Below are 23,611 nucleotides of genomic sequence, written 5' to 3'. Positions count from 1 at the left end.
CTGGTTTTGTTTCTGAGATGGCTTGGGAACACCTCCCAACCAAACCATTCCCTGAGCACTGGGTGGTGTCTCTGGGGTCCCTGTGCACGGGTTCCCTCCAGGCTCTCGGAGGGGAGGAGGGTTTTGGCAGCACGTGTCAGAGCACAGGCTTGATGTTGTATTACACCAGCTCCAATCCGGGTCCCGGCAGAACTCTGCAGGCTGCTGGAAATTAATTTCTTAAGAACTGGGCAGAAAAATCCTGTAAATTCCACAGGGTCAGGGAAAAGGGCATCCTTCAGCTGCAAAAGTGTAATCATCTGAGGGCTTTGCTGCAGAAACACAGCTGGGGACTCGAGTTTTAGTTTGTCTTGACATGAGCAGGAGATCAAATAAATTCCTGTTTTCTGAGTGGGAATGCTGGAGCTGAGAGGCTGGGATGGATGGATGGATGGATGGATGGATGGATGGATGGATGGATGGATGGATGGATGGATGGATGGATGGATGGGGGCCTGAACCTCCCACTTGGCCCCAGTCAGGGTGTGTGCAATTCCACATACCTGGGGCAGTGCAGGGAGGATGGGAAGAGCTGATGGAGCAGGGGTTGGACAGCACTGTCCCTCGTGTTTGTTTAAAAAGCACTGGAGTCACAAGCAGGGAATAAGGACCATAAACGTGATGCTCTGTGACACAAAGGCTTAGGCTGCTGGAGTGGCACTAAATCCCCAAGTACCCCACACAACAGCGAAACTGAACAGTGAATAGAGAAAAAAACATCCCCTTTTAAAAAATAATTTTCTGGTATCTAAGCTGGAGCAGTGAAGAACATCCAGATTAACCAGCCTGTGGATTCGGAACACAGTTTGAGACAGACAAGGTGGCATAAGCAACCTTACCTTTAGGAAACCAGGCTAGAAACTAAGCCCTTTCAAATAAACAAATAAAGGCAATAGCAGAATTGTGCTGTCTTTATTTTACACCTTTCATTTTACAGCGGCGTTGTGTCTGCAACACACCAGCAGCCAGCAAGCGCTAAACCTATTACACTCACACAGGGATGGCAGATGCAAATCCAGAAATGGGACGCTGAGGTTTACGAAGGTGGGGAAACAAGGAAACAACGCCAGCTGCCGATGGGAGGTGGCACCAGGGGACTCTCGGGACACCCGAGGGCTGTCAAGGCTCCCGGCGGCGGCAGCGCTCCCTCAGCGCTTCCCGCGCTTTTCCTCCTCCCTCAGCGCTCCCCGCGCTCTCCCCGCCCCTCGGCGCTCCCCGCACTGCGCACGCGCGGCCGCGCCCGGCTCCGCCGCTGCCCTCAGGCGCCGGCGCCGCCATGTCGGAGCGGCTGGCCAAGCCCTCCTGCCTCATCGTCGCCAGCGCCGCCACCGCGGGTGAGACCCTCTCGGGGGGAGCCCCGCCGGCTCGGGGGGAGCCGCCGCTCCAGCGCTCCCCGTCCCTTCCCGGCGCCGCGGCGGGCGGGGCGGGGCGGGGCTGGGCTGGGCGGTCCCCGGTGCGGCTGTCGCGGCGTGTCCCGCGTGTGGCTGTCCCCGGTGTGGCTGTCCCCGGTGTGGCTGCCCCCGGTGTGGCTGTCCCCGGTGTGGGTGCCGCGCTGCAGCCGGGCCGTGCAGCCGCAGGTGTGCCCTCCCTGCGCAGCGGTGCCGCTTTCCCGTACGTGCACAGCCGCAGGTGTGGGCGCCATGCGCAGCTGTGCTGCTTGGCTCCTGTGCCTGCGGCTTTGGCGGCTTTGAGGGGAAGGAAGGCCGGCTCAGATTGGGTGCTTGGCGGAAGAATCTTTGCCTTTGAGCATGCTGGGGCCCTGGTGGAGGTTGCTCAGGGGAGCTGTGGCTGCTCCATCCCTGGAAGTGTTCAAGGCTAGTTTGGACAGGGCTTGGGGCAGCCTGGGGCAGTGGAAGGTGTCCCTGCCCATGGCAAAGGGTTGGTACAAGATGGGCTTTAAGGTCACTCCCAACCCAAATCATTCCAGGATTCTGTTCCCCAGCACACAGCTCACCTGTAATGAAGGCTGCACATTTCTGATGTCTTAAAATCATTAAATCATAACAAAATAATCCCCTGAAATTATCTAGAGCCTTGAAGATGAGCAAACACCCAAGCTTTTGTACTTTGCTGGATAAAGTGTAACCCTGCATTGAACCATCACTGTTGTTTCCCTAAGGTGTTGGAATCTGTTTTCCAGGTGTTTCAGCCCAGTCCTTCCTTCACTGCTTTACTCTGGCCAGCTCTGCCTTTAACCTGCAAGTGGCAACACCTGGGGTGAGTGAAAATGGACAAATGCTGTGATTTCAGCCTGAAACCAATTGGTATCTCAGTTGTAATGAAAAAAAAATAATATAATTAATATAATATAAATATATTGAGAGGTGTTTTACTGTCTGTAGACATTAAGGGACCTAATTCTGGTTTTTTAATACCAAAGTGACTGCAGCCTTTCTGTAGCGTGGATTTGGACTTCTCTGTCCACTGTCTGTTCCCACAAAGAGAGGAGGGAAAACCATTAGTGCTAATTCAGTGGGAAAAATGGGAAACATGTTGTCCCCAGGGGAAGCCCATTGATTTTGTGGATGTCAACGAGGGCAACGCGCGCTGGATCCAGGACTTCCGCATGAAATCCTACGCCAGCCCCGCCAAGCTGGAGTCCATTGATGGTAAGGGTGTCACCAGGGGCCTGCCTGGGAAACAGGGCAGGATTTTAGGGAAGAATGACTCAGAAAAGGCAGGAAAGTTGTGTTTCAAGAGCTGCAGTTGTTGGTTTACTTTTTATTTAGGAGGAAGTCCAAGCAACTGCTTTGCAGTTTTGTTATTTATTTTGGAAAGGTCATTCTCTTTTAATGTATATGTAATGTATACAAAGAATGTCTGTGTTGTAAATAAGCACACACTACATTGTTACTTGTTAAAAATAAATATTTTGCTAGAGCAGGAGCCAGCAGATAGAGCAGTCGTAAGTTTTTCCTGGCTCATTAAAAATGTGTGTTCCTTGTCCTAAGAAGGACCTTTTTATCTCTTCTTTGTAACTCTGTTAGTTTCTTTAGGTAATTTTTAACTGATTTACATGGGTTTGTCCTTTTTTCCCAAATGTGCAGTGGGTTTATGGTCAGGCTTTTTGTGTTTTTTGCCTGTCCCACAATCAGTTCCTGCTTTCCTCCCTCCCAGGGGCTCGGTACCACGCCCTGCTGATCCCAAACTGCCCTGGGGCCGTGACTGACCTGGCCAACAGCGGCTACCTGGCCAAGATCCTGCAGCACTTCAGCACTGAGAGCAGTAGGTGAACATCCTCGGGGCTGGGTCGATGGGACAAGGCTCCTGTGCTGCCTCTGCAGGAGCCTTGGGCCTTCCAGAGACTCCAGAGTGTTTGCATGGCTAAAGAGCATTCCAGACTGGGAAGGAAACAGGAGATGGCAAGGAGGGAAACAAATGTCTCAGTGGGCCTTTAAAAAAGGAAAGGGAGACTTGGAAGAAAACAAAAGTGTCCTAAAATGTCTTAAAAAGGGAGTCCTAAAAGGAACAAAAAAAGTGTCCTAACGTGGAAAAAGGGAGCCTTGAAAAGGAAAAAGAGGTCTTAAAGTATCTTAAGGAGCAATGCCAGTAGCTTTTCAGAGTTTGTCTCAGAAGAAGGATTTGCTGCCTTACAATGGTACAGAAATGGCTCTGTCCAAATCAGCAGCATTCAAGGCTCAGGATCATCATTAAGGCTGCAGTTAATCAAGACTCTGGGTGTGCTCCACTTTTGAGCACTTGTGGAGCTGTCTCTGGACTTGGAGATTAAATCTGCAATTCTTGTTCTTCCTCTGATTGTACTAATAGTAATAATAATAATAATAAATAATTGTAGCAATTCTTAAGAGAGACACTAATTGCTGCAGCGTGCAGAAAGCCCCTACAGCCTAAAGGAGCTTTCTCAGTGCAGTACAACCTCACTGCAGCAGGGCAGCATGAGGCTCACCACGCCCACCTGTGTTTTAAGTGTTTGGAGATGCTCACAAATGTGCTTTAATTCTTTTCCAGAGCCTATCTGTGCTGTGGGACAGGGAGTGGCAGCTTTGTGTTGTGCCACCAATGAGGATAAATCCTGGGTTTTCCAGGGATACAGCCTGACAGGGGTAAGTCAAGCTTTTACCTTGTTTTTGCTGTTTGGGGGCTTTTTTTGCTGTGTGATTTCTGGTGCTTTGGTCTTACCCAGGAACTTCCTGTAAATAAAAATTATCAGTTTGGTGCCTTGGCTTGTGCAAGATGTGCAGAGTTGTTATTTCAGAGGTGTCTTTGACAAGGGGCCCAGCACTGAGTGCAGGAAGGGTTTGTCCCATTTAAGTGGCATGTGGGGAATGCTTTCCCTCTGATTGTTCAGTAAACTTTAAACTGAAGCAAAAAGAAAGAGCTGGAAATTCCTGCTGCAGCTCTTTGCATTTGTTGTTGAGGACTTATAAAAGTTTTTGTTTGTTTCTTTGATGAATGCTGGGGCTAAGTTATATTTCTCAAAGTGCTGTTTCTTTTTAAAAGGTAGAGGGAGTCTTAGGAAAAAAGTTAGAAGAAGTTTTAGGAAAAAAGGCTGCTTGTACAAGCTGCTTGCAATTAAAGCAGCCACTTAGGTACTGCTGATACTTTATTTTGTGTCCTCTGGCCTCACAGCCCATTCTAGAGTGTCAGAGTGATGCAAATTGCCCTAGTGCAGCTTTCTGGCGTGGAACATTTACATGGAAAATTAAGAAATTAAGATTTTGTGACTCACAAAAGCTATTGATGTTCTCATATGCTTCTGTTTCAGCTAAGAATTATTTATGACTCTCTGTGGATTGTTACAGTCCATGATGAAATATTTCAAATCGTGTTGTGGCCTAGCTATGGCTGGTGTGGAAACCATAAAATTAAATTCCTTCCTTTTGCATATTAAAACTCTTAAATGCTCCTAAATTTTCTGTCTGTAAGTTTTTCCCATCTTCATTCCAACTTGGATTACTGGTTTTGGACTCTGCGGGTGGCACAGCATCTGTGTCCAAATATTTGTGTGCCATGGGCAGACAGGTCTGTGCCCTCCTGAAGTTAATCACACCTACAGAAATTGTTTGGTGGTGTTATTTCCTCTTTGCTTAACTCACTTAAGAGTTTCCAGTTTGCTCCCTACCCAAAATTCATCAAAGCTACTTGTGGTCGTTTGGCTGGGAGAATAGTAGAGGGAACAGAAATACAAATTTCAGGGAAATATGTGCTGGGGTTGCTTGGCTTTTTCTGTACAAAAGCCACCCAAACTAATTTCCTTTTGATCTATTTCAGCCCTCTGTGTACGAGCTGGTGAGGCAGCCAAATTTTGCCAGTCTGTCCATTATTGTGGAGGATTTTGTGAAGGATTCTGGAGCCACATTCAGTGGTAGGTCATGCCTGGTGTCTGGGATGGGCACTTTGTGTCTCCCTTGGGAAATGAGTGTTTGTGTGCTGGCTGTATCAGCTGAGCAGGATCTCATCTGGCATTCCCATTCCCTCATTTACCAGTGTGTCACTGGTCATTTGCAAGGCCAGCTTGGACAGGGCTTGGAGCAATATTGGGTGATGGAAGGTGTCCCTGCCTGTGGCAGGGAAATGGGACTGGATGAGCTTTAGGATCTCTTCCAGCCCAAACCAGTCTGGGAGTCTGTCTGGAATGAGGAAACATAAAAATTCTCTTTGGGATGCTGAGCAGTTGCTGGTAGATCTGAGCACACTGGGGTGTTGTAATTGGCCAGAAAATTAACATTTAATTTCTGTAGCATGATGATCACAGTTCATGTCTGGCATCAGATGAACTTATATTGTATTGTGAGGTAATTGTAACTTTCAAATACATACTTTGAGTTTTTCATTATGAAAATCTCCTGATGTGTGTACTTTACCCACCTGCTGTTAACTGAATCAAGGACCCAGTCCTGTCCTTTCAGAAAAGGATTTCCTAGGGAAATTTTTTCAGGATGAGGGGCTTGGGACTGCCCCTCTCTGCTGGGGTAATAGATCAGCACCCAGCAAATCTGTCTGGCCAAAATGGTTATGTGTTGTGTTGGCTTTATCAGTGGTGTGATCCTGGCACTGAGCTCGTGTCCTCTAATGCAATCCCTGTGTTTTTCCTCCTGTGTTCAGCCAGCAGCCCAGATGCTGTCCATGTGGTGCTGGACAGGCACCTGGTGACAGGACAGAACGAGAATTCCACCCTTCCTGCTGTCCAGAACCTTCTGATTCTTTGCAATGTCAGGTGAGGCAAGATGGGGCTTAAGAACTGGCAACAGCCACTGGTGAGGGATTTGTGGTTTGGTTTTTTTTTTGTTTCAGGAATACTGTCTCTCAGAAGGGGCTCTTCCCCTTGGTTTTCTGCTGAAGTGTGTGTCACACATGTTTGATGAAGCCAACCAGGCAGTTTTGTCTTTTGGCAAAGAGCATTCGATTATTTAAAAGAAAAAGATGAAAGTGTGTGGGGAAATGCACAGCTGTAGTGGAACTGGCAAAGCAAAATGCCGAGTGAGCTTCACTAAACATTTCTGTTCAGGGAAACATCTCTTGTTTCTTGAGCTTTGGCAGGCTGGCTTTGAGACAGCTCTGATTGAGAATTCTGGGAATGAATGTATTTAATTTCTTTGGAAATGGCTTGGCTTGTTTGAATGTCAGATAGAAGAGCCCATATGAATAACCACAAACCCCTTCTTTTGTTGAAGTCAGTGTGTGGTACCCGTGTGCACTAACAGGTCCTGTCATGTCTGGGTGTGTTTCCTTCAGCAGGAAGTGAAGGAGAAGGTCTGTTTGCAAAGAGGATGGATGAGGAGCCAGCAGGCTGAGGATTTCCATGGCTGTGACCTGGATGAAACACCCCTCTGACCCCCTGTCCTGGACTCTGAAGTGACTGTGGCAGTGGAGTGGCAGTGTCACGTGCTGTGTGGATGGAATGGATGAAGGTTGTCAGAAGCAGCTGGGACACCATGTCCCTTACATTTTTGCTCCATTTTCTCACTGCTTCCCTAGACCCTCAGTTTACAGATGTGGGGAACTGTCTTCTCAAACCCCCCCAAAAGTTGGTGCTGTGAATACAAATTGCTGAAGCTGAAGGCCTTGCTCTGGGTTGGCATTGTGCTGGTGCACAGCCTGCCCTTGTTTTCCTCCTGTTCACATCGCTGGAATTGTGTGCAGAAAGTTTGCTCAGCTTTTTTTTTAACATGGTCCTACAATTGTTTATTTGTTCTCCTTTGTGCTGCTTACGTTGTGGGTTTTGTTCTCTTGGAAATACTCCTCTCTGGGAGTGCACTGCTGCTGTCTCTTGCTGGAATTTTGTGGAGCAGGGCACTGAAAAATGCAGGTGGCAAATGTGGGTCCCATCTGAGGAACCAGCTGTAGGGTGGAGCCTGGGCTCCTCCTTCCTTCTGAGCTGCAGGTGTGCCTTGAAGCTGAGTGTGGAAAGGAATAATAAGACTGAGATTTATAAAAAATTGTTGCAGTCTCAAACATGTAAAATTATTGGAAAGTAAATAAATTAACTTTCAGATAATTTATTTTCCTTCCCTCTTGGAGTTGTGGGCAGCATTTCTCCAGTGCCCTGAAGAAATGGGGTTGCATTTTTGTTTTCTTACCAGGATATTACAATATTTTCATTCTAACAAGTCATCAGGTAGGGAAATTTTTCTGTGTAAATCTATTTTTTTTAGCTCTGTCTCAAGAATTCATTGTGATTTTAGAAGACAGACTACTGTGGGTTTAGCTGGGCCTTCTGCTGTTGCATTCCAGAGCTCAGCTTACACAACTTTGGCATTGATGGAAATTAAAACCGGAATTTGAAATGAAAATTGTGCTTTGATAGATATTAAATTATCAATTTGCTTTGATAATTTAAATCTTCATTCCTGACAAGCCATCTTGGGGATTTGATGTTGACACCATGAGGAAATACCTTCAGCCTGGAAAGCCACATCTTGTTTGTGAAGTGGGAGACTGTATTTCCTTAGGGTCTTTGTTTCCTTGGGATTTTGCCAAAATTGCTACATCTTTTCCCTGCTTACCTGTAAAAATAGAACATTGGTGTCTACCCTGTGTCCTGTTTTCATTCCTTAACTGAGGTTCTGTCCAGGCTCATTCATCTGCTGCTAGGTGAGCAGACATGCTTTGTTCAGTCCCATTGTACAATTTTTCCTTATTTTGTGACATCCAGGACCTGCTGGAATTGCTCTGCTTGTGCCTCTGTCAGGAGGTTGGACAAAGCACACTGCCTGGGGGCTTGATGGTGTTTTCTTTTTCCTCCCATATGAGAGCAGAAAAAAGATGACTTCCTGTGTGTATTTTCACTTTCCCATCACACATCCACTTTTATCTCCTCAGCCATGAAGTTCTTGGGAAAACTGGGGGAGAAAGGTGTGGTTGGGCAGCAGGTGGCTGGAGAGGTGACGTGTGCAGGTGGCTCTGGATGTGGTGGGCTGGGTTGTGTCACCCTCACAAGTCATGCTGACAAACTGGAAGCCACCTGAGTCATAGATTCATGGGATTTAGGCTGGAAAAGAGCTTTTAAGGTCAAGTCCAAGCATCAGTGCAGCACGTTCACCACTCAGCACCATGGGTATCACATCCATGTGTTTTCTGAACCCTTCCAGGGCTGGTGACTCCACCACTGCCCTGGGCAGCCTGTTCCAGTGCTTGAGGTCCCTTTCCATGAAATTTTCCCTACTATCCAACCTAAACTTCCCCTAGCACAACATGAAGCCATTAGTGATGATAGCTATTAATTTCTTGTACAGTATGACCAATTTTATCCAGGGATTGGAAAAAAAATGTTCAAAAAACTGGGAAAAGAAGATCAAATGAACATAGGAAACACAAAGTTGTTGAATGTCATCCAGGTATGTTCAGGAAAGTTTTATTCTATTCATTTTCCATGTTAATTTTGTTCTACAAACATAAAACTTGATAGTTTATTTAGTTCTTTCACCTAAGGATTTTTGGATAATTCTTGCATTTTAAACTTCCTGGGGGAAGAATTTTGGTACCTCAGTTTATGTTCTGTACCTTGTTCCAGCTGAGGAGCCCTGTGAACAATCCCATCCCAGGCATCCAAGCAGTGGTGTTTATGCTGAGGGGTTTTTGTCTCTCTTCTTTGTTTCCCAAAGAATTGAAAACCTTCAAATTTAGGAGATTTTCATCCCACACAAACCTTTATTGTTTCAGCATTGTGTTGTGCAATGCTTGGTGCTTTGGTCCTAGGAATGTTACCAGGCAGGCTTGTTTCCTTGGAAATCTGTTCCTGGTAACATCCAGCTGGTGGGTTTTATTGTTTTATTTATTTGGGTGGGGGTTTGGTTTTATTTTTTAGGGTTTTACTGATTTGTTTTTATGGGACTCGCAGTGTTACCTCTTCTCTGGGCTTAACAGCTGGGACCACATCCTCTGTTTTCCTCTGATGTTTTTGCAGGCAGATGTGGAGGTACCTGCTAGAAGCATCAGAGTGCCCCTGGAGCACATGGAGCAGGATGAATCCAAAGGGATGAGGAGTTTTCTTGGATGTTGGCTCACAGCTGTAAAGGAGCACTGCTGTCCTGCACCCCACAAAGGATTTCTTCTCCCAAAAAGAGGACAGCCACCATCCCTAAGGTATGGGAGCCTTTCCTGGCAGGTTTACACCAAGCTGGGAAGAGGGGTGCTGGTGCAGCAGTTGGGAATCTGCTTAACTCTGGAAAGCAGAGCCCCAAGACCTGCCTGTGGGTATGATCTCTGTTTTCATGTTCTTGAGGATCCTGACAAGAAGTTTGAGCTCTGGCCCTGTCAGCAGCTGGTGGTTGTTGGTCATACCAGCATTCAATTTGTCTATTAGCATATTTAATTACTTCCTTGGAGCTTCTACAGTATAATGTTGTAAAAAAAAAAACCACACAACTTATATTTTTAATGGAATCTGCTGCTTTGTTCATCTTGTGTGCATTCAAACAAGGGCCAGAAGAGATGGAAGTGCCTCTTTGGTCCTGATTTACTTGAATATTTCAAATGGAACTGTCTGGGTTTGGTGCCATCCATACTGGCCTGTGATGGCTAAATTAGACAGACATAACCAGTAAATGAAAGAACTAATTTTAAATTAAATTCCGTGTTGGAAAGATGAATATAAATGGATGTGTCTTAACAGACTTTTCTGTCTGTTCTTCCAACAGCTCTGCTTTCCTGTACCCCGTTTCAGGAATGGAGGAGGTGCTGGGAGCAGCAGTGTGTCTCCCTTAGCACAGTGTGTGATGGGAGGAAGGAAAAGCTTTTCCAACCCCCCTCCAAGCTTTGTGTGTTTGCACAGAGCTGGATGTTGAAATCAGAGAGCATCCACCAAAGGAAAGGTTGGGAAAGGTGCTGTCATTTTAAAATCAATGCTTTGAAGTTTATCTATTTATTCTTTGGGATTTCTCCAAACATCTGTGTTGTATCTGCCCCCCTAATTCCTGAGTCCTGTCCTTGTGGCTGTGAGAGCCACAGACCTTCCTGAGAGACAGGAGACATCTCCTGATTTCTTAATCTGAGGAGGTATGGAGATCTGGGAAATCCCAGGAGTTTGTAAGCAGGGCACAGACAGGGCCCTGGGAGAGATCCCTCCATCTGCAGAAGAAAGGGGAAGCTGAGGAAGAGTTAAGGAGTGAACTTTGTGTGACTGACTAAAGAGCGGTGCAAGCTGAAGGTAGATGTGGTGCTTGGGGTTTTTTTTCATTTCAGAAAGGATGTGGGCTCTGTGGCTTAGCACAGGCACCTCACAACATCCATCTGTGCTGCAGAGAAAGAACCCCAGTGCTGGGAGGAAACACCTGCTGCCACCACAGGAAGGAAGGGATCCTGTGACTGACCCCGTGACCCCTCTTGCCTCCTCAGCTCTTGAGAGGCATCTGTTGGTAGGTGGAGTAAGGCTTAACTGTTACTCAGGCACCTTTTCCTACCTCTTTCCCCTTTCACTGCAGTATTTCATTCTCTCTTGAGCACCTTCTGCAATGCTTCAGTTTCATTTGAGCTCCACGCTGTTACTGACCCAGTTGTGTCTCAGCTGTGTGAGGGGACAGATTCCATGCATGTGAAGGTTGTGGCCTCACTCAGGGGGAAGAAGGGGCATTTATTCCAGAGGCTCCAAGCCTCTGACCAGCCAGTTGGATAGCACCAAGTCCCCAAATTCTGCGTGCCCAAATCCTTACCCTGCCCTGGTGGCTGCAGTGTGTGGTGTTAGAGCACAGCGACCTGCTCAAGGCAGGGGGTGGAATGAGATGGTCTTCAAGCTCCCCTTCCAACCCAAACCATTCTAGGAATCTCTGTTGGAATTCTCAGTTTAGTAAGAGTGAAAAATGCAAAATAGGTTAAATTGAGAAGGGATGTGCAGTGTCCAATGGCTGTAGGGAGGGGCAGGGTCAAGCTTTGAATGCTGGCTTGACTTTGACAGGAAGAAAGGTCACCTCCCTTTGGGCAGCCTGCTTTCTGCCTGGTCTGCTTCCCCCCTCACCAGCAGCTGTAGGACAGGGGTCTGGATGAGTCCCCTGGGGACTTCACCTCCCCCTGGCAGACTGGCACTATTCCAGGGCAGGCTGGGAGGGAGCAGCAGCTGTCTGTGTCTGATTGCAGCTGGCTGTGCCTTTGGCTGGAGCAGCAGCTCCCAGGTTGTTCTGGATGTGCTGACAGCAGAGCTGCTGTGTCACACTGGGGGGAGGATCAGTGCCTCCCTTGGTGTGGACAGAGCACGTGGCTGTCACTGCTGGAGCCACACTGCTGCCTTTTTTCCCTTTAAGTTCAGGCAGCTTTTTCAGGAAACAGCAAATTGCATCCATGTATGAGCAGGGATCTCTTAGAACCATGGAATGCATCACTGAGGTTGGAAAGGACTGCTGAGACCATCAAGTCCAGCCATTCCCCCAGCACTGCCAAGGCCACCACTATCCCTGTCCCCAGGTGCCACATCCACATGTCTTTAAATCTCTCCAGGGATGGGGACTCAGCCCCAGGCAGCTGGGCCAGCTTGGACAGCTTTCAGTGAAGAAATGTTCCCTAATATCCAATCTAGACCTTCCCTGGCACAACTTGAGGCCATTTCCTTGTTGTCCTCTCACTTATTCTTGTCTCCTCTTCATAGAACAAGATCTGTATAAATGACTATGATACACATATATATTTTGACATAGATACTTGTCTCACAGGAGTGTTGGTGGGTTTTGTACCAAGAGTGGCTTGTGAAATCTGTGTTTGCTCTTTAAAACAACCTGAAATTAAAAACTCTTTTCTTCAATGTGTTAGGACTGAAGACCTAATAAGGAATTTGAAGATTAAAATCCTATCAGATGTCTTCTGCAGCAATGAATTGACCATATTACAAGGCAAGTCGGTTTTAATTTGCATGTATTGACAAAAGTGCCACAAAAATTTTAAATTCCATTTGTCCCTTTGCAAATTGATTAAAAAAAAAAAAAGCATGGTACAGAAATCTATCCATACACAGCATGATACTTGTACAGGTAAGACATTTGTACATCCACTGAACCTCAGGTGATCCATCTCAGCTTGGAGCACTCAGGGAAATGCTGATTATTATTTTTTTTTCTTTTTTTTATTTCCCATTTTCAGTGCTGAACATTCGCTCCTAGAGAAAGAATAAACAAAGCACAGCTGAGTAAGAGTTTGGGAATGCTGCAAGGAGCTGCCAGTCACCAAATGCCTAGATCAGGTATACTGAGTATTTCTTCCCCAGAAAACGGTTTGATGAATCCTATGTGAAAGCTTCTCCACAATCTGACATAAGACTTTGACAGCAGATCTGCTCTATCTTAGTGCCTACAGGTACAAACAAGATTTATTTCCAGCTCACTACCTGCAGATTATTTGTGTCCTGTGCTGCTGCTGCCAGCTCAGAATCAGATTGATCAGATTGAAGGGCCTTCTCACTCTGACAGTTATCCTGATGAGCTGCCAGCCTGCGGCTCAGGCTGCAGCTGTGGCCCACACTTGGCACCAGTTCTTTCTTGGCGTGCAGCGAGGCTTACCAGCTTCACTGAACTCAGGTGGCCTGTCCTACATAACCTGTCCAAAGACCTGCCCAGACTTGTTTAATCCTCAGCCACACCAGGCTGGCTGCAGTGCACAGGAGGAGCACGATACCTACCTTTAACATCCTCTCCAGCTTAACGGCATCTGCAGCAAATCTCCTGATGCCATCAGAGAGCTTCTCCACAGCCATCTGGTCTTCGTTGTGGTGCCAGCGGAATGCCTTCTCATCCAGGTGGATCTTCTCAAGATCACACGCCTGAGCTGTGCAGGAGAAGTGGAAGAACAAACAGACCAGGTGATCAAATTCTTATCAAATCCAGACTTCCTAAAATTGTCTTGAGTTCTGACCATTTCTAGGTGTTGGAAAAATTTTAAATACTTTCAGTATGACTTGCTGCAGGAGCACAATTTGGGATGTGAGATTGAAAGTGCTCCTGGTATGGCTGGAGGAGAACAAAGAGAAAAAGAAAAAGGTAGCCTAATAAATCAGTTTATCTTAAAACACAATTTGGGATGTGAGATTGAAAGTGCTCCTGGTATGGCTGGAGGAGAACAAAGAGAAAAAGGTAACCTAATAAATCAGTTTATCTTAAAACCGTGTTTGTGTGTGTCATTATCTTGTACCTGCTGCAGAATGGCACAGCAATTCCAGGCCTATTCTAAGGAATTGTGTAACCACCCCACAGCAGTGAGACATTCTAAGCAAATATTCTGAACAATCAGGGCTTTGATTATTTGGCAAGAACTAACAAAAGCTCGCTTGATAGCAGGCTCCCAGGCCAGCAGCAGCCTGTGGGCAGCAGCCCATGGCTACAGCTGTGCACAGAGCTGCTTTGAGATGTAAACCAGCATTTTAATGAGGCTGCAGGAAAGGGAGGGTGTCAGAGAATCCTTAAATTATTTGGGTGGAAAGGAACCTTAAAGCCCATTCAGTTCCACTCCCTGGCCACAAGCAGGGCCACCATCCACTATCCCAAATTGCTCCAAGCCCCATCCAACCTGGGCTTGAAGTAGTGTAATGGGAACAAGGATTCCAAGCCATCATGGCACAGCGTCACCAGATCAAATCACTCAGTCTTGTGTATGCTTAGTTTCTAATTTCTGGAGGGAAAACACCTCTTGGCATGTCCAGAGATTAAGATGAAACCAGGTTTGGCATCTTTGCTACTGTTCAGTCAAATTTAATCCTGAGCATCTGCAGGTTAATTTTCCTCTTCTCTGCCTGTCCCATGGGGAGAGGTGCAGAGTATGGAAGCAGACTCCAAACCCATTGTAGTCCAGTCAGTGCTCAGTGTCTGCAGTTGTAGCAGTGATATTGTACTGAAGCTACAGTATTTCCTTCTGAGATTACAGTATTTCCTCTAGGAAATTGGATTTATCCCTAAAGCAGGATGGCAGCAAGTACCACAGCAGTGACCAGAACCCCAGACTCTCAACACTGCAGAAGAAAGGAAGCTGGAACAAGCCCCAGGAGCAGACTCACCCTCTTTGACACTGAGTGTGGGAGTTAACTTGACGTGCTCTTTGCTGAGCTCTGCCAGGAGCTTGGGTGAGATGGTGAGATAGTCACAGCCCGTGAGGGCTTTGATCTGGCCCGTGTTGCGAAACGAGGCGCCCATCACGATGGTTTTGTAGCCAAACTTTTTGTAGTAGTTATAGATCTTGGTGACACTCTTCACTCCTAAAAGTAGAAACCAGCAACTTTATTGTAAGTGGTTGTTTCGAATGTGCTCAAACCCAGCATTTTGCCATAAGAGGATTTTTATGAGTGAACTGTTTGAGCAGCTGTTGTTTCCTCAGCAGTGTGCTCACCTGGATCCTCCGAAGGCTCATAGCTTTTCTTGTCTCCGTTTGCAACATACCAGTCCAGGATGCGTCCCACGAACGGGGAAATCAGAGTAACTCCAGCTTCAGCACAGGCAACAGCCTGAGCAAAGGAGAACAGCAAGGTCATGTTGCAGTGAATCCCATACTCGGCCTCCAGAACCCTGCAGACACAGGCTGGCTTAGAACAGCACTTTGCTCACCCACAGAATTCATATTTGGGAATGAGCTGCTAAGTTCAAACTACTGAATTCCTTGAGTTAATTCAGGAAAGGGAGTCACTGGGTAAGCTTTAAAGTTGTCACTAACAGCAAATGTTTTGTGCTGCCAAACTCTACTTTATTAATGCTGTTCCTCTAGCCACATGCAGCCAGCTTAGCAGGGTATTTCAGGAAACTGTGGGCCTTGTATGAAGAAACTTTGCCTATTTCAACAGCAGGCTGTGGCAGGGCACCTTCCGTGCTCATGACAGACTTCCTCAAGCTGTGCTTTCAGCACTGCTGTTTATTCAAGTGCAGAATGCCATGTCAGTGCCTGTGGACAGGCAGGAGCTTGCCATGAATCAGCACACCAGGCACCCACAGCCTTACCTGCCAGCCTGGATTCCTTCCCACGTTGAAGAGAGCTTGATGAGAATCCGATCTTTACCAACTCCTACTTCCTTGTAGAGGTCGATGAGGCGCCTCGCCCTTTGAATCATTCCTTCCTTATCAAAGGACAACCTTTAAGGCAAGAGCAGCATTGTTTAAAAATGATTTATTATTATTTTTTAAATTCTCTGCCCCAAGGTCCCATGGGAAAACATTCTCCTGTTTTATCAGCATTTACATGCCAGCAGCAGGTTTTTGTGTTCTCAGATCCCTCCTGGACTGTCAGCCCTTCGAGAAGGAAGTTTCTCATAATGAATTCAGAAGCTGAGCATTAACAAAAATTGGCACTGAGCAAATTAACAGCCAGGTCCTGTGCAAGTCTTGAAAAAAAAGCTCTTCAAACAGATCTCTTGCTAAATTGAGCAGCTATTATCACAGAGAAGAGAATTAGCAAAACTACCACTGGAAGCATGAGGTTTCCCTTGCGTAAGCAGCAAGAGGAAGATTATAAAAATCCAAGGTCAGTGCTACTTGTTTTTTTAGAGTTCTAGTCAAACTAAGGGAAACCCACACTCTTAAATATTAATTATGTAAGTCCTGCTGGTCTTCTAGGCAAAAAATCTTTCTCCAACTCAAGTCACATTTTGTATTTACAAATATTCAGGATAACCTGGAGGGAAAAGAGCCAACCTTGCATCTACTTCTGTGGACACACGGCCAGGTATCCTCTTCAGGATTTCAGCTCCAAATAATACAAAAAGTTTGTCAGAAGCATTTTTGATCTGCTCCTCTTCTGACCTGAAAACCATAAAGAGCAAAAGCATTTATGGGGGTTAAAAAAAAAGGTGAGTTTACACTTCACTGTGGATTTGAAGATCAAATTTCACAGCCCGTTTAACATTAAATTCCAGAGTTCAAATGAGCCACTTCTGTCCTGCCAGCAGGATTAGCCTTTGGACACTCTTTCCTACAGTGCTGCTGCTTTCCTGAGCAGGGAGGGCCAGGTGTGAGCTGGGAAATGAGGACACACTTCTGATAAACACATCTGGAATGGGCGTAAGGAATCTCTCTCAAAGTGTTGAGGCCTTTTGGGGCAGGAGACAAACCCACAAGTGCACGAGGGGGAAACCCCAGTACACTGCTTGTATATAAAGAAGGCATTTTAAATATAGGTCTGCTGAGATGAAACCCCTCTTTACTCACCCACCAAGCTTCTTCCCGTAGGCAACAGCATCATCCACAAGCTTCTGGTATGCCGGCATCTGAGCCGCAGCCAGGATCAGGGAGGGGTTTGTGGTGGCATCCAGGGGCTTGTACTCATCTATGGCTAAGGGAAGAAAACCAGCCTGGTTGAAACAGCCAGCCAGCCTGAGGAATCAGAAGGGTTTTGCTCAAGCAGGTGAGAATGTAAACACTTGTTAAACACAGAGCACGTCGGTGGTGTTTGAACACTGCCTGAAGGCTGGCTTGTGCCAGGGCACAGAACAACTGGGCTGCAGTCACAAGATACAGCAAACTTTGAAGTTTATGAACTACAGACATTGCCCAGAAGTAAAAACCTGTAGAAATGATGGATGGAGAGAAGTAGTACTAATTTTGAAACTCCATCCCAACCAGCACAGCTGAGCTCCAATAAAGAACAGGGGACCTTCCCTTCAAGCAGTCAGAAATTCAGGCTTTTGTTTGTGTTCAACTGATGGGGCCAGGACAGGTGAATTCACCTTTTCTTACTGCTTTTTAAACCTTTTCCACACAGCTGCAGTTTCTCAGTGTCTGCTCTTCTTACTTCCTTGTCCTACCAGGAAGACACTTGACCCTTGGTTTTACCCTAAGCCCTGCCTGTTCCAGGTGATGCCAGGTTTTGCTCCAGCAGGCTGTGGCACACATTGTCTGGCTGTAATCACAGCCTGGCACCAGGGCAAACGGGGCAGAGCCTCTGCAGGCCGCTCAGCAGTTTCAACAATACAATTACAATGTCAAAAAAATAACAAAATCTCTATTACCAGCCCCTTTTCCTCTGCATTTCTGCACAGGGATGAAACCCCGAGTGAGAGAGTGCAACTGTACTAAAAATAAGCCTTGTTTTTCCATAGATCCCTCCCAGGCAATGATCAGGATCCTGGAGAGAGCTCCTTCAGAACTTCCATTCATGTGGGTACTGCTTAAAGCAGAGCAGCACATCAACAAAACTCCTTCTACAAACACCACTGGGCACCAGCAGCAGCAACCACCTTCACCTTCACCAGGTTTAACCTGCCAGGAGCGAGCCAGGTAAGGCTCTTGCCTTGTCAGGACTCCAGGAATAACCCCCAGCTGATAAGATGATCCCAGAGAACAACCCGGGGATGTCCTGAGCAGGGCCAGGAGCTGCACTCAATGATCCCTGTGGGATGTTCTCCAATCCTTACTGTGCCTGCACACAAACGCCCCCTTGGCCGTCTGGGGGTTTGGTTTATTTTCTGTGTCTGAGCTGTTGCCACCCCTGTGCTCCCTCCACCTTAAGTCCAGCACTCTTAAGACATCCGACAGCGGCTGTTTCGGATTGTTTACTGTTACACCAACAGGATTAGGCAAGCGCAGGAGGGATTACTGCAGGCCCGGCTGAGGACAGGACAGGACTCAAGGGCTGCTTTGCCCAACCCACAGACACCCGGGCAGGGAGTTCTTGGCTCTGAAGGACCGAGCAGGCTCTGTGTCTGTGTCGGGCCAGGCAGCGACAGCTTGGGAACAAGTGGCTTTTTAACCGAAGGCCACCTCCCTTTCTCAGAAAGGAGCGTGCTGGCTCATTCTCGGCAGATAAGGGAAACAAAAGCACTCTGGCAATTATTTTTACATAATCCTGTAATGATTGGGTTGGAAGGGACCTTAAAGATTGTCCAGTCCCACCCCCTGCCCCAGGCAGCGACACCCTCCGCTGGACCGGGTTGCCTTGAGTTTGGAAAAACCCCAAACACGTCCCAGATCTGGACAGGTCACTGGAAGAAAACCCGAATTCATTAGCACAGCAGAGCCTGGCTTGAGTCTGACAGCGGGACGTGCTGGTCAGGGCACACTCGAGGGCGGACTGGGAGGGGATCACGGGAGGGTCTGGAAAATGTCCCGGGATCTGCCCGGGATGGGACCGAGGCGCCCCCCCCGCCCCCCTCCGGCCGCGGGGTGGTTCGCTCCCCCCAGCGCGCGCCCCCTCGGCCGGGCGCGCCCACTCTCCGTGAAGGGGGGCGGGAGAGGGGGCTAAGGAGGAGATGCGGTGACAGGACCCCCTCGCGCCGCCCCTCACCGTTGAAATCCCCGGTGTCGGCCACCACCGTGGTGTGGTGCTTGAGCTGGTCCAGCGCCGACTCCATCTTCTGCCGCTTCACGGGGGACACCGACATGTCGGCGGCCGTGGGGGCTCGCGTGCCTATAGGGGACGGTGCGTGCCCGAGGGGACCGGCCTGCGAGCGCACCCGCGGCCCGCGCGCTCCCGCGCCAATCCCGGCCCGGCTGGGCGGCAGCGGCCAATCAGGAGCGCGGACGCGAGACGGACGCGGCCGGGAGGAGCCGGGGCGGGGCAGCGGGAGGAAGAACGATTCTGATTGGCTGGGTCGGGGGCCGGGGGCGGGGCCGGCGGTCGCCTTGGCGACCCTGACGCCGCCATTGTCGTCCCCGAGCGTGCCCGGGGCTCCGCCGGCCCCGGGATCTCCGGCCCTCAGAACCACCCGGGCTCTTCCCCACGGCCGGCGCGGCGCCCGAGCCACCCCCAAGCCGCCCGTCCCTCGTGGCCGCGCGGGGCCCGCAAGATGGCGGCGGGCGGGCCTGAGGGGAGGCGGCCGTGAGGGGCGGCTCGGAGCCGCGGTGCTGCCCCGCTGCAGGAGCTCAGCGCTCGCTGCTCCCTCCCTGCCCTCGTGGCGAGGTTCGGAACGGCTTGTCGGGCACGGCTCCAGCCGCCGAGAGAGCCCCGAGCCAGCAGGGCAGGTGCTTTGGGCTCTTGGTTTGCCTGAACTTTATTCAGGCCGTAGAGGAGGTGATCTTGTTAGTGTGGTTGTTCCCCTGAGGCAGAGGATGGCCGGCCCTTGGCTGAAATGTCGGAGACTCTGTTGCTTGGCTGTGTCATGGGGTTATGCTGTTCCCTCTTTCTGAATTGTTCCACTTGGGACAGCTGCCACAGAAGTTCCCCTTCCTGACAGGCAAGAATGTGCTTTTGTACAACCTTTTCATGCTTTGCCCAACCCAAAAAAGAATAATGCAAAGAAGCTTTAGGTTTAAGTCCCATTTGAATTGAAACAGGTTTGCACTGTCTCTGTTTTGCCACGGAATAGGAGAGCCTCCCTTGTGAGTCATGGAATCACAGATTCCCAGGCTGGTTTGAGCTGGAAGGGACTTTAAAGACCATCCAGTTCCACCCCCTGCCATGGGTGGAACATCTTCCACTAGACCAGACAAGGAGAGGAGTTCAGCTTGCAGCTTTTCTGGTACTTAGTTCTTATGATGTGTGTGATTTTCACCTCTGTTTTTAAAACACGGCTGTCCAGACCATAACACCCTTCCTGGTGAATGTCAGCCCCCAAACCCAAAAGGAAATGTGTGGTTTCAGACATTTTGCTGTGTTTCTGAGACTGTCAGTGACAAACCATCATTAGAACCCAGTGAAAGAGACAGAGATGGATTTATAAGTATAACTTAACTATTTTAATAACTCTTGTACAGTGCATGGTTATAGCATTGTCTCCTTCGCTCAGTTGCATCAGTGTACAGTCCTTTATAGCAGTGTCTGCAGGCAGTACAAACAGAACAGATGCACAGCTCAGTCACGTGGACATTTGTAAAAGTGACCTCTGCAGTAAGGTCTGCTGAGATATTTGTTTTGGGAAGTGCTCCTGCAGCTCCCAGCTTTACAGAGCTGTCGTGTACACTCCTGTTAAAATCCCAGATAAATGTAATTCCCTGTGATTTGCTTCCTCTCCACCCCAGGACTAGAAGGTGGTGTGTTTCCTAGCTCAACATTTGTTTTTATTTTCATTTTAGAAACTTTTTCACCTCCTGTGCTTGCCATCCTGCTTCCCTTCTCCACCCTAATCCAGAGCCAGGGCTTCTCAGGAGGATTGTCCTCTTCATCCCTCCCTGACAAGGTGAGTGCCCTTCTCAGACCCCAGCAGGGCTGTGACCAAGCCCAGGATCCCCCCTTGCCTGCACCCTAATTCTGCTGGTGCCAGCAGTGTCCTCCTTCAAATGCAGCAAGCAGATGATCCACTGGGAATGAGGCCAGAGCTGAGGAGCACTGGTGCTCTCAGATGTGGACACGAGTTCCCCAGATGCTGTGTTAAAGCTTTTTCCCTTAAATGTGCAAGCACAGACACAAATTTGGGCAAAGACTCAGCACGTGCTGAGAGAAAACCCAGCTGTGCCTGGGCTGTGGCAGCTCTGGAGCTGTGTTTGCTTCACTGCTTTGCAGTCAGGTTGGTCTGTCAGCTCAGCAGAGATAGAAATGCAAAGTGCCAAACTTGCTGTGGACAGGAACTGCGCTGCTTGCTTGAGTTGTGAAACTGAGAGTAAATTTTGGAAGCATAATCACTAATTCTGCCTCTAGGGAGAGAGATTTTCCTCACCCCCTACTTACAGATTGTTATATATAAATGCACATAACTTTATGAAGGAAAACAGGAAGTCAAGAGCAACATCCTGTGCTAAATTAATTTTTTTTCCTTGTGCCCATTTATTTGGAGTTAAAGCTGCCTTCCCAATGTGCTTTGGGGTTTCAGCTCTTTGGGAATCTTTTCAGCTGACTTTTTCCAGTGAAAACGTGAAGGTGGGGACGAGTGACCAACCTGGGAAGGGCTGTGGGCGTGCCTGGGACGGGAGCAAATGGTCAGGGCTTATCTTCTCCTGGCTGAGGCCTTTGGCAACACCACAACATTCCAGAGCAGGATCAGTGGCCCAGGAAGGGCTGCACAGCTGCCCTGAGCCCAGGCCTGGGCATCAGCAGCAGTGGGCAGGTGGAATCACCTCTGTCCACATTGGGATCCCTTTGTCACTCCTGCTCCTTTCTGGGCACTGAGAGCTCATTTCAGCACTGACTGCTCCGTGGGTTTCAGGAAGCAGCCAGCCTTTGGGAATGTGTGTTGCCATTCCAGCCTTGTCCAGTGAGGGGGCAGGGGGACAGCAGGGGACAGGGAGCTGTCACAGCCTGTGCTCACGGGCTGCAGGGGACACCTGCACTGAGGAGGAAATGGAAATGGGGCTGCCTTGGGCTGCCCAGAGGGGTTGTCACTCCCCATCCCTGGAAGTGTCCCAGGCCAGGCTGGACAGGATTTGAACAACCTGGGCTTGGGAAAGGTGTCCCTGCCATGATGGGGGTGGAGCAGGATGAGCTTTAGTGTCCTTTCCTTAAACCCAACCCAGTGCTGGGCTCCAGAGCCTTGTTCCCGTGGTGCAGGCTCCAGGCCTTGAGGCTGGGCTCTCCTCAGCTGTGTCCAGCCTGCTCTGCCAGCGAGGGCTGGGAGCAGGGACAGCCCTTGGAGAAAAGCTCTGGGGGTCTTTGTGTGAATCCAGCCCTTGTTGTACATCCAGCCCTGTGAATCCTGCTCTGATCGCATGCACGGAAAATTTCAGTATAAAATACATAGTTATAAAAAAAATACTTCATGCAAAATTAAAACACCTTTCCCAGTGGGATATGGTCTTATTGCCAACCCTTCCCAACAGTGTTCAAGGAATTGTCACTCTGATGGCAGCTGGACCCCAAGGGGAGCTCTGCTGCCTCCGGCCGGGGCCGGGAATCATTGCTTTCATTCCCTTTTTCCTGCACTACTTAGGGCTAAGAGCTGAAATAAAGCAGAGAGACTTTAATTAGCAGAATCAATCCTTTCCTGGCGGCGCTTCATGATTTCTTGGAGCTCTGACTCCCCTCTGCTTTTCTGGAATGGAAACAAAAGAGGAAGTTGGGATTGGAACTTCAAGCTGTGGTTAAATTGCAGTATTTAATGAATGCTGTAGGAGTAGAGCTAGTTTCAAAGGGATAGGTGATATCAGTAAAAAGCAGATTAGTTAGTGGAAACAGGGGGATCTTATGGATTTGGGGCCTTTTGCTTAAAAGACATTTCAGAATTTTTATGTGTGTTTTATTGCTGGTGTAGGTTTGGTTGTGTTGGGTTTTGTTCATTTTTTTTCAATTGCATTTCTTAAAATGCCTGCTTAATGAGCTATCTGACACTGCTGGTACAGCCCCCATTCCACCAGGAATTATCCAGAAAAACACTTACCTCCAGCTGGTTTTTCTCCACGGTGATCTTGCTGTACACTCTGTTTCCCTCATCCCCACACACCTTCTTCAGCTCCTCTCTGTTGAGGGAGAAGAGCTGAGCTCCAGTGAGGATGCCCAGGTGCTCCACGGTCCTGGGGAGACACAGAGTGGGAGGTGATGGTTGTGCTGCACGTGGCTCGTGCCAGAGGTGAGGAGTGGGAGATGGGAGGCTGGGAGCTGCACTGGGATGGTATCACAGGGCCCTGGGGCTGTGCCAGGGCATTTCAGGCTGAGATTCCAGTGGCATTTCAGGCCGTGGGTTTAGGCTGTGGATTATTTTTCTCCAAGAAAATGTTTATAAGTAAGAATGGGAGTGAGTTTGGGCTCTGAACATCCTGGCTATAGAGCCTGGATTTAACAGGGTTGAAATCTAATTTGCAGCACAGGCTCTGTAAGTAAATCCCAGTGACTTGTCCCAGGTGAGATGGTGCCAGCAGCCTCCCCAGCTCCTTCTCCAGGGAAGGACGAGCGTTTCATGTGGCCATAGAGCAAATCTTACTCTTTGCTGAATGACTTGGCCTCCAGCCAGGCTTTGACTTCTTCAGTGCTGGATTCAAAGGTGAGGGGCACAAAAACTTGCTGAGGCTTTTCCACTTTGAAATTCCTGTGGGGAGGCTGAATTTTATTGTTTGTGATCTTCTTAAGCAGCTCATCGTTCAGCTCATCCATTTGGTGAATAAGTTCTGTAGAAACAGGTAGGGAATGAAATAAAATCTTCAGTCAAAAATCCCATTAAATGTGTTTGTGGGAAAATTGTAAGGAAATAAATGGGGGTGTGGCTCAGCATTTTTATTAACTCTGTGAATACAGTCCAGGAAAGTTCTTCCTTTTGTATTTTAGTCTACAGAACAAGCTTAGGTGCTCTGTTGGAGCAGTAAGGTGAGTGATGACATTTGGACCTTCAGAATACTACCAGGAACAAACGTGTACAGGG

General features: G+C 48.3%; 3 protein-coding genes across 4 annotated transcripts; 1 reads left to right on the top strand and 2 right to left on the bottom strand.

Moving 5' to 3' along the window:
* The first annotated feature begins 1,260 nt into the window (after window positions 1-1,260).
* On the top strand, window positions 1,261-12,502 carry GATD1 (glutamine amidotransferase like class 1 domain containing 1). Of its 2 annotated transcripts, XM_039715324.1 has the most exons (11): window positions 1,261-1,373; window positions 2,180-2,256; window positions 2,543-2,648; window positions 3,157-3,264; window positions 4,009-4,103; window positions 5,272-5,365; window positions 6,106-6,217; window positions 6,736-8,837; window positions 9,407-9,585; window positions 10,140-10,856; window positions 12,238-12,502. In XM_039715324.1, the coding sequence occupies exons 1-8, from the start codon at window positions 1,316-1,318 to the stop codon at window positions 6,743-6,745; spliced, it is 660 nt and encodes a 219-aa protein (XP_039571258.1). In that variant the 5' UTR covers window positions 1,261-1,315; the 3' UTR covers window positions 6,746-8,837; window positions 9,407-9,585; window positions 10,140-10,856; window positions 12,238-12,502. The 2 variants fall into 2 exon arrangements, with proteins under 2 accessions (XP_039571258.1, XP_039571259.1); XM_039715325.1 differs by lacking the exons at window positions 9,407-9,585; window positions 10,140-10,856; window positions 12,238-12,502 and having other exon boundaries at window positions 6,739-8,032.
* Window positions 12,323-18,916, bottom strand: TALDO1 (transaldolase 1). Its single transcript, XM_039715323.1, has 8 exons — window positions 18,676-18,916; window positions 16,602-16,725; window positions 16,089-16,196; window positions 15,399-15,530; window positions 14,797-14,972; window positions 14,468-14,665; window positions 13,100-13,245; window positions 12,323-12,580 (listed from the first exon to the last, which is right to left on the bottom strand). Exons 1-8 carry the CDS (start codon window positions 18,770-18,772, stop codon window positions 12,548-12,550), a joined length of 1,014 nt encoding a protein of 337 aa, XP_039571257.1. The 5' UTR covers window positions 18,773-18,916; the 3' UTR covers window positions 12,323-12,547.
* Window positions 18,917-22,036: 3,120 nt separating this feature from the next.
* Window positions 22,037-23,384, bottom strand: LOC120505104 (epidermal growth factor receptor kinase substrate 8-like protein 2). The gene is made up of 3 exons (XM_039715331.1): window positions 23,177-23,384; window positions 22,637-22,769; window positions 22,037-22,291 (listed from the first exon to the last, which is right to left on the bottom strand). Exons 1-3 carry the CDS (start codon window positions 23,344-23,346, stop codon window positions 22,220-22,222), a joined length of 375 nt encoding a protein of 124 aa, XP_039571265.1. The 5' UTR covers window positions 23,347-23,384; the 3' UTR covers window positions 22,037-22,219.
* Window positions 23,385-23,611: the final 227 nt, after the last annotated feature.

Source organism: Passer montanus, unplaced genomic scaffold (assembly GCF_014805655.1).
Source record: "Passer montanus isolate IOZ18808 unplaced genomic scaffold, ASM1480565v1 scaffold323, whole genome shotgun sequence".
NCBI lineage: Eukaryota > Metazoa > Chordata > Aves > Passeriformes > Passeridae > Passer > Passer montanus.
This window is presented reverse-complemented; position numbering and strand designations above follow the sequence as displayed.